At 36.6% G+C, this 13,758-nt stretch overlaps 1 protein-coding gene across 2 annotated transcripts in view; it reads right to left on the bottom strand.

The window, feature by feature from the left end:
• Fgf13 (fibroblast growth factor 13) overlaps positions 1–13,758 on the bottom strand; it is a 625,459-nt gene that overhangs the window by 231,457 nt on the left and 380,244 nt on the right. The window contains exon 3 of one of the 2 annotated variants that reach the window (XM_055599619.1): positions 3,934–4,101. The exons of the other annotated variant lie outside the window; for it this stretch is intronic. Coding sequence (XP_055455594.1) covers positions 3,934–4,101 — 168 coding nt within the window. The remainder of the gene's footprint in view (positions 1–3,933; positions 4,102–13,758) is intronic. 2 annotated transcript variants of the gene reach the window in all.

Genomic DNA, 13,758 nt, shown 5'->3' with positions numbered 1-13,758 from the left:
GAACTTTTTGCATGTTCCGAAGGCATTGAACATAATCCAAAAAATATCTTTGAAAGATAGATGACTCTGAAAATATTAACTGTGCTCTTCATATAAAATCTTAAGTGGTATAAACTGTAGAAATAGTCTGCTCTTTCATAAACATTGACAGCCAAAAGAAGCACCAAAATTTTACAAAAGAAAATCACAATATATATATTGTGATTTTATCAATATATATGTTGATTTCATCAATTCATTGACAGGAGCCTACCACAGACAGTCTCTGAAAACCTGCTGACCATGGTCTCAAAGCAGAATCTAAGATTCATAGCCAAACTTTGGACAGAGTGTGGGTAATTTTATATTAAAGGGGGGAGATAAAAAGACCTGGAGGGGAAAGAAGCTACAAAAGGCGACTAACAGAGCCAAGAAAAAAAACTGAGCCCTGGGGGTCCTCCAGAGACTGATACCTCAACCAAGGACAATGCATGGAGAGGACCCCAGGTCAGATGTAGCCCATAGATTCATTTTCCAAGTGGATTCCCTAACAAGGGGAGCAGAGGCTTTCTCTGGCACGAACTCAGTGACAGACTCTCTGATCATCTCCCTGTGGTGGGTTGCAGCCTTGCCAGGCCACAGAGGAAAACAATGCAATCAGTCCTGATGAGACCTGACAGGCTAGGGTCAAATAGAAGGGGAGGAAGGCCTCATATATCAGTGGACTAGTGGAGGGGTATAGGGGGAGAAAAAGGAGGGATGGTGAGATTGGGAGGAGATGAGGGAGGGGAACATAGCCTGGATACAAATTGAATACACTGTAATAAATGATAATAATAAAAATATTTACAAAATTGAAAAAGTAGCTATCACAAAATATATATAGATATTTTGCTATCATTCAAATTTTTAGTTTCTTTCAAATCTTAGTGATTTTTTTTTCATTATTTCAACATCATCCAAACATCCAAACAATGGACAGATTGACCATTGTTTTTTATTCTTGCTATGAAATTGTAGGAATCCACATGTAATGCCAATTAAAGTCTGATACTAGAACACAGTAACCATGAAACAGAATACATCACGATAAATCACATGACAATAAAACGTTTTCATGTAGCCACACACTTTAGCTCTATTACCTATTTTAAATATGGAAGCTTTTTTTTTCTACTAAATAAAGCAAAATGCTAAAACTTTGACATAGAAGCAGACACTATACCTTATAGCATTGAAAAACCAGTCTTGCAAAAATCTTCCAGGTTGCCAAATTGACCATTGAACCCTTTCAAATCAACAGATACTTCACCTCCTGGAAACGGCAAGCTCCCATTTCCTACATGAAAGCAAGCATGTTATTCCAAGGTCTGTTGTCAACACGTTTGGTTTGCCGCCATATTAGATACGTGGGATGCTATGAATCTAGACAGGAATAAAGTGATTGCATTCACTGGTCTATGTTTACCAATAGCACAGGAATCGTCTTTGAAAGGGTAAAGTATGATTGTAAGTAGTAGCAAAATGTCTCCAAAGACAGTCTCTGATGAATCTAATATTATTGATCAGTGATTATTAGGAAAAAGAAAGAGTTAGTTTTGCTATGTCAAAGTATCTTCCAGGAGGACAATCGATCATCTGAAAGAAGACAATGTATATCTTAAAAACATTAGAGGTGAGAAGATAATAGTAACATTCAACAACTACTGAATTTATGGGTTTGAAATTACAAGTTGAAAATTATTCATCCTTTGTAGAGAGTCTAGTGGATGTTCATTTTCTAATAATCCATACCTGAAAACAAAAATGACAGTGTTCACAATGCCTTACAGATGGTGCTTGAAAATGAACAGTTTCTCTCAAAGTATATGCAACAAAAGGGGTCTTATATTTATCCAATGCTTTATTTAATTTAAAATAATGTCAGGAATATTTAGAGTTTCTAGCCAACTGCTTAAGTGAACTTAACTAGTAAATTCTGTTTTTTAAAGGTAATGTTTTCTTTATTTATAACAAATTCCATACAGTAAGAGTAGGTATGAATGAAATAAGGAAAGCCATATATAAAAGTTATATTCAAAATATTTAGCTCATTTGTATTTGGCAACCTTGAAGAAAATACTATCTGTCCAATCTAGGTAGGCCTAAAATTTCGTACCTAAAAAAATTCTCTATCATATTTTGTACTTATCAACTTAAAAAAAAAACATCTTTCTAGACCTTAAAACATTTTCTAAAATCCTAAACAATTTTGTTAAACAACAATTTTATTACCTAAACCAGAATATTAGGTCTGTTTATTAGTATAGAAATACCACTGTATATACAGATATTCAGTGTGAGAGAAAAGAAAGCAGGACATACTAAATATATATTGTACATAATAAAATAACAATCATTAATTAAAATTTGTGTTTCAATAAAGGTAAAATCAGTTAATTTCTTCTCAGCTAAAGCACGATGAGGTGAAGTTTATCTACTGGAAAGGGTCACCATTTATGCTTGCAGGTGACTAGTTATTGACATGAGGAATCTCGACCAAAGTAGATGGTTCAGATTAGCAAAAGTATTATTAGAAAATAAATGCAAATGTTTTATTCATTGTCGAAATAGACCTTAACATAGATAGATAGATAGATAGATAGATAGATAGATAGATGATAGATAGATAGATAGATAGATAGATAGATAGATAGATAGATAGATAGATAGATACTTCCTTTTTCTTGCTTATGAACCTTAAAATTCTGTCTGGAAGAAAGAGAAAACGACATTTTGAGCATAACATTTTACTTTCAAAACTATAAAGTGGAGCTCATTGTGAATATTTCCCTTACATACCAAACTTTAAACAAAACCAGATGTCATCATTTTCCACATCAGAAGCATGGCTATAATGAGAATTCTTATGATGTTTCAAAAGAGCAACTTGATAAAGGAGCAAAATCAGTTATAGAATATATTAAAACATTATGCAAAATGTATACTCCAACTGTGATTGTATAGATGAATGTTGTCACATCCAATGTTGTACACTGGAAAGATCCACCAATCATGAATGACCAGAAGATAATTTCTTACTGTAAAAGAGACTGTCACATGCATTACAATATGCAAAGTTCAATTTGGAAGTTAAAATGCACATTAACAACAATAAAATTACCATAATGTGAAAAATCACCCTGTTTGATACATGCAAAAAATGTTGGAAAGAGGATAAATAGCTTTTCTGGCCAGAAGGGTTAGGTCAAAGAGAGAGATGTGACATGGACTGGAATGAACACCGTGACAATCTGAGTTTAAGGAAGCAGCAAGTTGAGTTCTCCAAACCTGTATTGAGCTGGAAAAAAAAACATAAAAACTCCTCATGGTTTCCTTGAGACATGCATTTCACTGAGGTAAAGTGCAAGTGGACGTGCATTATATGGGAAGTCTGGGACTGTTTCAGCAAACTAAGTTGGTCATAGGCATTCTTCCAAAGCAATGCAGAAGCTTTATGGAGTGGAGAAGAGATAGAAAAGTTGAAACCATCTTCTCATTATTTTCTTTTAGAAGTGTCATTCCTCAGCTGACTGCTGCTTCAGGAATGCTAAGTGATGGGAACAGATTTGGGCAGGTGTTGGCTACAGGAGCAAGCAACTTTGGCAGCCAAAATGAAATAGTGCCATAACAACAACTGAAAATGTTTCAGCTGCAAGAAGCAGGATGCTGCACGCTGTGCTGAGATGACTATATTCTACAGTGTCCCATCCGACACTGCATAACACAGTCACCAGTGAGCCAGGGTCACCTATAGCTGTCACAGGGACCGAACAATACACAGCATACCAGATGGCAATGCACAATCCATACACACACATACAGAGAAAGAGAAAGAGAGAGAGAGAGAAAGAAAGAGAGAAAGAGAGGAATGAGAAAAAAAACAAGCAAAACACGTGTCTGTCGTGCACAAACCTTCTGGTTCTGTGTTTTCTTTGTGGTGCACTTGCTTCAGCGGGCAGCAGAAGATTTCGTGACACTTAGCACGAAAGGGGGACTCTTTTTTCTTTAATTCCGCGGATTGGATGGAATCTTGTCGTAACATAATGTATTCCTGTGTGCCAGGGGGGGCGTCATCCAGAACTGTGGTCACCACATAACAAAATGAACTCATGTTAGAGCTTCATGAAAGCAGTGAACTTCTTCAATCAAACCTACTCCCAGGGAAGACTAATGAAACAACATATTTATACAAAGCTTCAAGGAAACACATCTAATAACTTGGCAATTTCATTTTAAATAAAAAATTGAAATAAAAATTTTTAAAAATTGAAAATAACCCTGGAAAAAGCTAGCTACTAGGTAATCTATATTTGCTTTGCTAGTGCAATGAAAATTTAAGTGTTAAATTGCACCCGTAGTGTGATGTTTTCATTTTGAGAAGCATGTCATATTTAAAGAAACAGAACACAGAACTCACATTTCAATTTAAGAGACTATAAAAATATTTACAGATATAATGTCCAATACCTACCAATAATCACTTGTTTCTCTCCTTAATCTGATCCTGAATGGTGCCTGACTTCCAAGTTCCCCTCTGTGCTTTGACTTTCAAAGAGAACCCAAAGCCCTTGTAAATATCCTCTAGATGTTGAAAGTTTTTAATGAAGACAAGGGATTCCTGCTGAGTACTCAAAAATTAACAGTGGATGAAATCCCTACCTGGCTGAACTATGGAAGAAAGGAGCTGGTTTGCAAATTTGGGCCTTGTATGCCTTCTAGATTCCTGTGAGCTAGGGTTTTCTTATTAGGCTCCCTATGTGTTTCTTAGCAGGGTTTTGTTTCATTACTGTCTTTCCCTGGAAAAACTGGATGTGGGCCTTTATAGGGTCCACAGCTACTTACTTTAGTTTGAAAATCACCCACTGAAGTGGGTGAAAATTTGATTTGCATTTGCAAAAACAAGGAACGGATCCAAGAATGGAGTTTTCTTTCACACCCTTCCCCAATGAGGCCACTCCGTTTCCCTGGCAGTGAGTCAGTGTCTCCAAAGCTGTGGTTATTGGCATGCTGACTCATTCTACTCCCCCAAATGCATACACTTAACATGCATTTAGGAGGACTGATAGATACCACCAGCCCATTTCTTACAGGGAGAATAATGCTTGTGGTGTACAAAATAAGCAATTTATAGCTGAATTTAGATGATAACCAAAGGCCTTGTGTTTGGCAAAGAATTCAAAATTCATTAGCTGGGGTCTCAGTGTCCTTTAAGAACTTTCTTTCATGCAGGAGGAAAATGGTAAAGAAAATAAAGTAACTTAAAAATTCCCATTTAGGCTTTAAGAAATGTTCTTGATAGAGAGCCTATATGAAGAAATATTGTTATTAAATTATGTAAGAAAGTAGTGAATATTTTAGTCAGGTTTTCTTCTCTCATTCAGTAGCAGTAATCAAAAATATTATCTAGATACACCATCACAGCTTTTCTTGGCAGAGACTTCCCTTCATCCACAAGCAGTGCTACTATAACTTCTTAGAATCTTGTTGGTGAGTGCACATGTTTGCTAACAACAACTGCTATTAAAAGCATTTGCAACTATTTCATGCCATGAGCAGATAGTCATGACTATATACACTCTTCTCAAATTCCTGTATCACAGCTGAAGAAAAATTCTGGTTTTATCATTCAAAATATTGAAAGAAAACTCTCCAAATTGGAACTCTTAAAAAAAAAAAAAAAAAAAAAAACACTCACCACTATATAAAAACCAAGAAAGCCCATTTTAGGAACAGCGATATACAAAACATTTTATTTAGAGTAAGGACAATTGGGGCTAAAAAAAGAAAAATATGACTTTTGGATAATGTACAAGGAGCTTGTTACTAGGAACTACACAATGAAAAGCAGTAAACTGTCTCACATTTTCATTGCTCAATACCAACAATGATGTCACAAATGGGCGATTGTATAGATTAATGCTGGACCGAAGCTAATAACCTTTGGCTGACTCTCCAGCCATCAGCTTTTCCCAGCTGCTCATTAATTTCCAGAAAATGTCGTACACTGTCATCATTATTGTTTAATTAGCTCGAACTGGTTATCTATAACATATAACACAATTCTAGGAAAAGCAACCTGCTGACTGATACAAGAGCTACTACCTCAAATTCATCATGATGGAGAAAGCATGAAGGTCACCAAAGTGCAACATAATTGCTTTCCACAAAATTCTCTCTCTCTCTCTCTCTCTCTCTCTCTCTCTCTCTGTCTGTCTGGTTCTTTCCTCAAATTGAATTTAGCAATGTGAAAGGTGCCAAGATGAGAGCATTTAAGGAGCCATCTGAGTAATAACCACAGGCACAGAACATTTCCTTGGAAATTGTGAACATCTGGGACTTAATGGCTTTGCTCTGGGTCTCAGGCTATCTTTACTCAGTGCCTCAAACATCACTCAATTCAGGCAAAACAGAGAAAAAAGAAAAGATAGCTAATCTAATAGTATCATGATGTTGTGTTGACCATGCGCTAGAAACGGTCTGAATTTTTTTTTACCAGTTATTATTGTATAAGCAATACTTCACTTGACTATATCAAATCCCTGAATCTGAGGATATTTTTAGTAAAAATTATAGAACTGTAACACAAAACTCACTTATTTATTGGTCTTCCTCAAATGGGAGAGTGGCTGTGTCTTTGAAAGGAGCAAAAGAAAAGGACTTCTCACAGGACTGAAGAAAAAGTGGCTTTTGCTGTATATTCCAAATCTAGGCTGAGCCAACCTTGGAGTTATAGTAAAACTTGATAAAGGCAAAGTTTTCTGACATTTCAAGGATTCAGCTTAACTCTTTTTTTTTTTTTTTTCTGTGTTTTGTTCTGTTTTTGAGACAGGGTTTCTCTAAGTAGCCTTTGCTGTCCTGACTTTCTTTGTAGACCAGGCTGGCCTTGAACTCACAGAGATCAGCCTACCTCTGCCTCCCTCACCTTGACTCTTAATGAAGGGTAAACAGCTAAAACATGACTTATGGTTGATATTTGGATTGACCCAAGAACTACATCTTTCTTGCAAGACCGCTGACTCTCATAAGAACCTTTAACAAGGAATAGACCTTTATGCAAACATTTAAACTATAAGGCTGGTGCCCCAGCCCTGATTACAATGGTTCTCATTCAAGACTGCAGACTCCCACAGGAGTAGTTCAGAGTTGGAGAAGGGAAGTGCATACACATACATTCACAGACACACAGACACTGACAAGTGGCATACTCAGACAAGGTAACAAGAGAATGTGATTTTAGTGATGAAATGAGTATTTGTTATGAGCACACTATAAAAGAGTTATCATTACAAAAAGAAAACTAAACCAAATCAAAACAAACATAAAAAGTTAAAACAAAACCCGAAAATTCTATTGACAACCCTTGGGTGGGCCAGACTAGACCTAGATTTTTTTCTCAGCAACAGCACTAATCATTAAAAATTCCCTACTCTTCTCTAGTCATCTTAGCTATTATCAAGATCAAGGACAGGGACCGAGGGCAGGAAGTCACAGTAAGAGAAAAGCATAAGATAGAGACTAAGCCAAAGTAGCCATTCAGAAATAAGAGAGCTAAAGCACGAACCTATAATAAAACATATTTATATCTGAGAAAATCAAAACTTCCAATGAACTTTATCTTTTAAAGGCATTTTAATGAAAGAAGTTAATGATATATCTTCCCCATGTATAGTTTCTGAAAATTGTACCAATAGCTAGAACATTGGCCTCAAAGAACAGCTGCCTAAATAACAGAAATATAACAAATATTACAATAGAATTCACTCAGTAAAGCCCTGTGAAAGCCTTACCTAAAAACCAAGTTCCTGGAGTGTTAGCCATGAAGCTCACACCAAAAGTCCCTTATAAAAACATCCACCAAGCAGGACCATCAGTGTTTCTTACCGCCAAAGATTCCAACTCTGTCTTTCATGAAATTTTGTCTTTATTCAAAGATATAAAAGTGACCAGAAGGAGCCTAGGAAACTATTTAGACAGTGCACAAAAGGGACTTACCCCCCTCACCAGGCCACTATAATTCTCAATATTTGCTAGCTTCAACCAGAGGCAATCAATAAGCACTCAATTATTTAATGATGTTATTTTTCTGCTTTTGGATATACTTTTCACAAACGTGATTTGACATAATTAACAATACACAATTGTAAAGCCAACCAAATTTGAGATCACTAGGATAGGGGGGATGAATACAGCAAAGGGACTAACAATCAAAGTCATCGGATGCATATTAGTGACTCCAAGAAGAAAATGCTTTTGAGCCCCTATGAAATACAAACATAAGGCAAAATACAGAGAGTACCAAACATCCTCACATAATCAAAAAGACAGAAGAAAATGGAGCAATTACCACAATTAGTCTTCCATGTCACTGAACACCTGTCATGTTGAAAAGTACAAATAACCACAGCATGGGTTAGCTCAACACCTCTATTTTGCCTCCAAGTGAACTATATGGTGCTTAGGCTTTATTGGCACAGCAGACACTATCAACATAATAGATTCAAATGTGAGCAGATTAGAAAATTCAGTGAGTGAAAGGGGTTGGTGTTAATACTCATTTTACTTGGTGAAGGTAGAAACAACTTCTTAAAATTATTTCTAGAATTTCAATTATGGTCTTTTTTGAGCTTTTTCTCCATGATCCACTAAAAAGCTAGCATGTTTCTGTCTTTCCTGTCTTCAGGTTATTTTGCTCTTTTCATCTTAAAATGAAATGCAAACCCACTACTATCACAGTGGTACCTTACGTTTTTATTTCCACCACATGCCTATCTTTCTACTAATAGTAAATTCCACTAGTCCCTAAAATATAGCAGGTTTGGCTCCCTTGAGGCCTGTTCTTCCTTTCTTCACTGATTGCCTTTCTGTGTATATTATGGAACTACTGAAATGTAAAACCTCAGTGATGCGATCTATAATTATTTTATCTACATATCATTGATTTCTTTCTCTCACCTTCTGCAATTAAAATCCCTCTATTATTTTCCTAGGGCAGGTTCAAATCTCTGATTAGCTTTGTCTTTCCATTTTTCCTATACCTTAATACAGAGATGCCATTTATCCTTGAATGGTGGCTCTTTTCTTTTCACTATACAATATTACACCAATGCATACATATTTACACAGTAATCCTGTTCTAGCCTGGACAACCCTAGTAGATTTCTCACAGATTCACTATAGCTAATTTCAACCCTAGCCTGTATTCTACTTTTTAAAATTATTATCTTATCATTAACTAGTTTTCTTTAACCAAACAGATCTAAGCTCTATCTTTATTAATGTCCTTTAAGAGCTTGGAATATGGAGCATGTGTCTTGTACTCAAGCCATTTTATGATGCTGATTTACTTTACTATAGTATCTTCCTACACAATCCCAATAAGGTCTCCTCTTGCTCTATTTCACACCTTATACCAGTTGTAACGTCATGGCAGTCCAAGTTCATAATAACAAAATGATTCTAAAAACTCAGGGAGAATCTTGTTGGGTACTAGATTTTCTTTTAGGGCATCGTGAGAATGGATATCGAGAATACATGTTGTAGAAACTGTTGCTTCAAATCCTCTAGTTCAGTATTCTAATAGCCACATGCAAGAATTAGCTTGGGAGCATTTAACAAAGTATCCCTGCCTAGAATGCATGCCTGAAGATTTGTATTAAATTGGATTATGAGTGTAGTTTGTGCCTTGATAGACTAAACAGTTTTCCTACTGTTTCCAGAGCACAATGGACAAGGAGTCTAACTGAAGAGGAAAAAGATAAATCTAAAATATAAGCCTAAAGAACTGCAAAAAAAAAAAGAGAGAGAGAGAGAGAGAGATATTTTCTTTGGTAAGAAAGAACATTAAAAGGAGCAAGACTTTAAAGTGCTAGGCCTTTGACTATAAATGGATTATCCACAGGAAAAGTTTCAAAGGCTATCACTAGTGCTATAGGTCATTGACAAACACCTTATAATCAACCCATGGTATCATATTCCATCATATTCCTTGGAATACCAGAGATCCTTTTCTAAGTTTAGCTTCCTAAGCCAAAACCAAAATAACATTTTTTTTCATCCCCAAAAGTTAAGGCTTATTTATTTGTTTGTTTGTTTATGTGTACGAGTATTTGCCTGCATGTATGTATATGCCCACAAAAATCAAAAGAGGGATTCATATCCCCTGGAGTTGAAGTTACAGAAGACTGTGAGTCACCAAATGGTTGTTGAGAAGTGAAGCTGGGCCCTTGACAAGAGCAGCGAGTACTCTTAAAAGCTGAGCCTTCTCTCTAACTTAGAAGTTATTTTTACATGTATGTTCTAGTTCAGCCTAATGGTTTTCCACAGACGATGATAGACATGAAGATTTGTAACCCTGCCATGGCCCCATCAATAGAATCAGAATTTACATTTCCTCATGGTTCAGTGCTGACTGCTATGCATACTGAAGTTGTAGGTAAACCTAGTACATTAGTTGGCAAACAGTCGTATAGTTGGTATTAGATATAGTTTCATCCCTTTTTCTACTGAAAGCAAATATTTATTTTTGCAGATGTTAATATATTCTCATAGAAACACAACTAATGAGTGAAGGGAGTCACCTAAAATGCTACCCTGAGAAAGTAAATTTTCTGCTTTTCATATATGACTAAATAAATCCCAGGACATATGTTTTTTTTTAATATTTTATTTATTTATTTATTTACAGTTTACTCACTTTGTATCCCAACTGTAACCCCTCCCTCATAGCCTCCCAATCCTACTCTCAAAAGTGATATGAGCCAGTGTTATCTGCCAGTGAGCCCATGATTGATATCTAATCCATACATATTCAGCATATCTTAAACGTATTAATAAATTCTAAATTTCAGTTTACAGTGAAGGTGTCTTCCCAAGGGAGACGGGAATCAAAAAACTTCTACCAGTTCTACTATTGCTGGTAAAGCAAAGTGGTTCCGTGATCTTCACTGTAATTTTATAGCAGAAGCAGGAGTAATGTCTCAGGGGAGAAAGAAGATGGCTATACCGCTCATGAATTATCAGTTGCACCAACAAGCCATACTTCTTTGAAGATGTCATCTGGAATTCCTTGAAAATGTTCCACTATCACTACCCACATTAAAAACTTTAGTTTTACTTGTTTGCCAACGCAAGTTACTTCTGGCCACATTGTTCTAGGTAGAGAAACATGTAATATATCTTTAAAATCACATACAAATTGGTACCAATTACTCCATGGACAATGATGGGAGGCATTGGTGTCCTGCAATACAAAGATATCTAGACTCATTAGCCCATGCATTGTCTTCCAACCAGGTCTATAGGGAGTATGTGGTGGTGGTAAATGCCAGACAAATTTCTTTCTTTTTCAAATGTATTAGTACAATCTGGCCTAGTGTTGTACACCTGTAATCCCAGCTATCAGAGAGGCAAAGATAGGCAGATCTCTTTGAGTTTGAGTCTAGCCTGGTCTACAAAATGAGTCCAAGACAGACAAGGCTACACAGAGAAACCCTATCTTGAGAAACCAAAAGCAACATAAACAACAACAAAAACAAAAAAGTATCAGTACAGAAGTTCCAGTTAGGCTCACAAAAATGATGTTATATGTACTCACAAAAATATTTTTCTGAAATCTTCTCAGCTTTTGATCTTAAGATCTTTCTTATGTAATGTCACAAGACTAAACTTCTAAAGAAGGCTTGTTTTCACCCCAAAGTCTTATGCATTTTGAACACTGAATCTCATTAGAAATATGTGGTTTCTTTTCCCATACACTCTCAAATAAACTAGCAAGCCTTCCAAATCTACCTTCCTAGAAGTCAGAAGTCAAGCCTCAACACCGTACTGCTTTGGAGTGCTTGCAACTAGGACTCTGCCCTACATTTCCATAGTACTGTCTTTAACTTTACATACCAGAGTTTGAAAGCTCATCCAAGTTTCATGGGCCAAGGGAAACGTTTAGTCCTCATAGTTGTTCCAACTTGCTGCCTCAGCAGCTAAGAGAATTTCTTTTTTTTTCTTTATTAATTACACTTTATTCACTTTGTGTCCCCCCTGTGGTTTCCTCCCTCCTACAGTCCCAATCCCTCCCTTCCTCCACCCTCTGCATGCATGCCCCTCCCCAAGTCCACTGATAGGGGAGGTCTTCTTTTCCTTTCTTCTGATCCTAGTCAATTAGGTCTCATCGGGAGTGGCTGCATTGTCTTCAGTAAGATCTGGAGACTGATATTCCAACCAAGGACTATGCATGGAGAATTTCAGCACAACTGCTTTGTGCTGGTGGTTAGAAAATTTCAGCACAACTGCTTTGTGCTGGTGCAGTATTGATGTAAAATTTTGTATGACTAGAAAAATGACAGATGCCATCAGCTTTACTTCCATTTCTTCATATCCTCCCAATTTATGTAACTAGCAAACATATATTCCTTTATATTAATCAGGAGATAATTTTATTGTTAGGCAATCCATTTCCTTTCACTCTCATTCTGGACACTATTCTGTTCTCATGTGTTTCTGTCACCCATTCTTGCCGCTTTACACCCCCAGTGACACCATTAAAAATAACACACAGAAAAAAATAATGCAAGCACATTAGTGACCCCACTTAACTGACCTAATGCAAAAGCCATAAAGCATATACCAAAGTATATACAAAGTCTGTTCTTTTAAAAGTATCTTTCAGAAAGTCTGAAATACATGGATGTCATTGTCATTTTTTAAGCCATGATTTTTCATGTACTTTGTTTGTGCTTAGGGTAGTAGTAAAAGGATCAAGAAGGCCTTGATCAACTGAAGAAGGCTCCTTAAATTCATCAAGGCAATAGATCTAGTTCTAATGTTTCATTTTAAATATGCACTAATCACACACACAGACACACAGAAACACGCACACACCCCTACGAAAATTTAATTTTTGACTAAGAACACTAAACAATACATTGGAAAAAAGACAGCATCTTCAACAAATGGTGCTTGTCCAACTGGATGTCTACATGTAGAAAAATGAAAACAAACACATATTTATCACCCTTCACAAAGTTAAAGTCCAAGTAGATCAAAGATCTCAATATAAAACCAGACACATTAAACCTATTAGAAGAAAAAGTGAGCATGAGCCTTGACCTCATTGGCAGAGGTGACAACATCCTGAACAGAACATTTACAACACAGGATCTAAGATCAACAATCAATAAATGGGACTTCATGAAACTAAACAGCTTCTGTAGAGCAAAGGATATTGTCATCAGAAGAAAACAACAGCCTGCAGACTGGGAAAAGATCTTCACCCACCATATATCTGACAGAGGGCTTATATCAAGAATATATGAAGAACTGAAGAAGTTAACACCAACAAACCAAGTAATCCAATTAAAAATGGGGTTCAGAGCTAAACAGAAAATTCTCAACAGATGAATAACGAATGGCAGAGAAACACTTAAAGAAATGCTCGGGGGCAAGATGGTGGCGCCAAGAGGACTCTCATTCTGAGCAGCAGCACAGCAGGATCAGCACAGTGACCAGTGACCAGCAATCAGAACTCGCGGCCATAAAACACAAGTGATTGTGTTTCCCAGGTGAGAGGATACCCCACGGTGGAGGATTCAATCAGCTTTAACTCACCCAGCTAAACCACGAAAGAGATCCCAGTTCCACCAAGCACTTGGTCACCAGCCCAGGGCCACACACCAGCATGATCTGGTCACTGTCCCAGACTGAACTGTGAGCCCACAACATTACAGACTGGATTTTCCAGTCGAG

Source organism: Psammomys obesus, unplaced genomic scaffold (genome assembly GCF_907164565.1).
Source record: "Psammomys obesus unplaced genomic scaffold, mPsaObe1.curated_primary_1811, whole genome shotgun sequence".
In the NCBI taxonomy this organism is placed as follows: domain Eukaryota; kingdom Metazoa; phylum Chordata; class Mammalia; order Rodentia; family Muridae; genus Psammomys; species Psammomys obesus.
The sequence above is the reverse complement of the archived record's forward strand: the minus strand, read 5'-3'. Positions and strand labels throughout refer to the sequence as shown.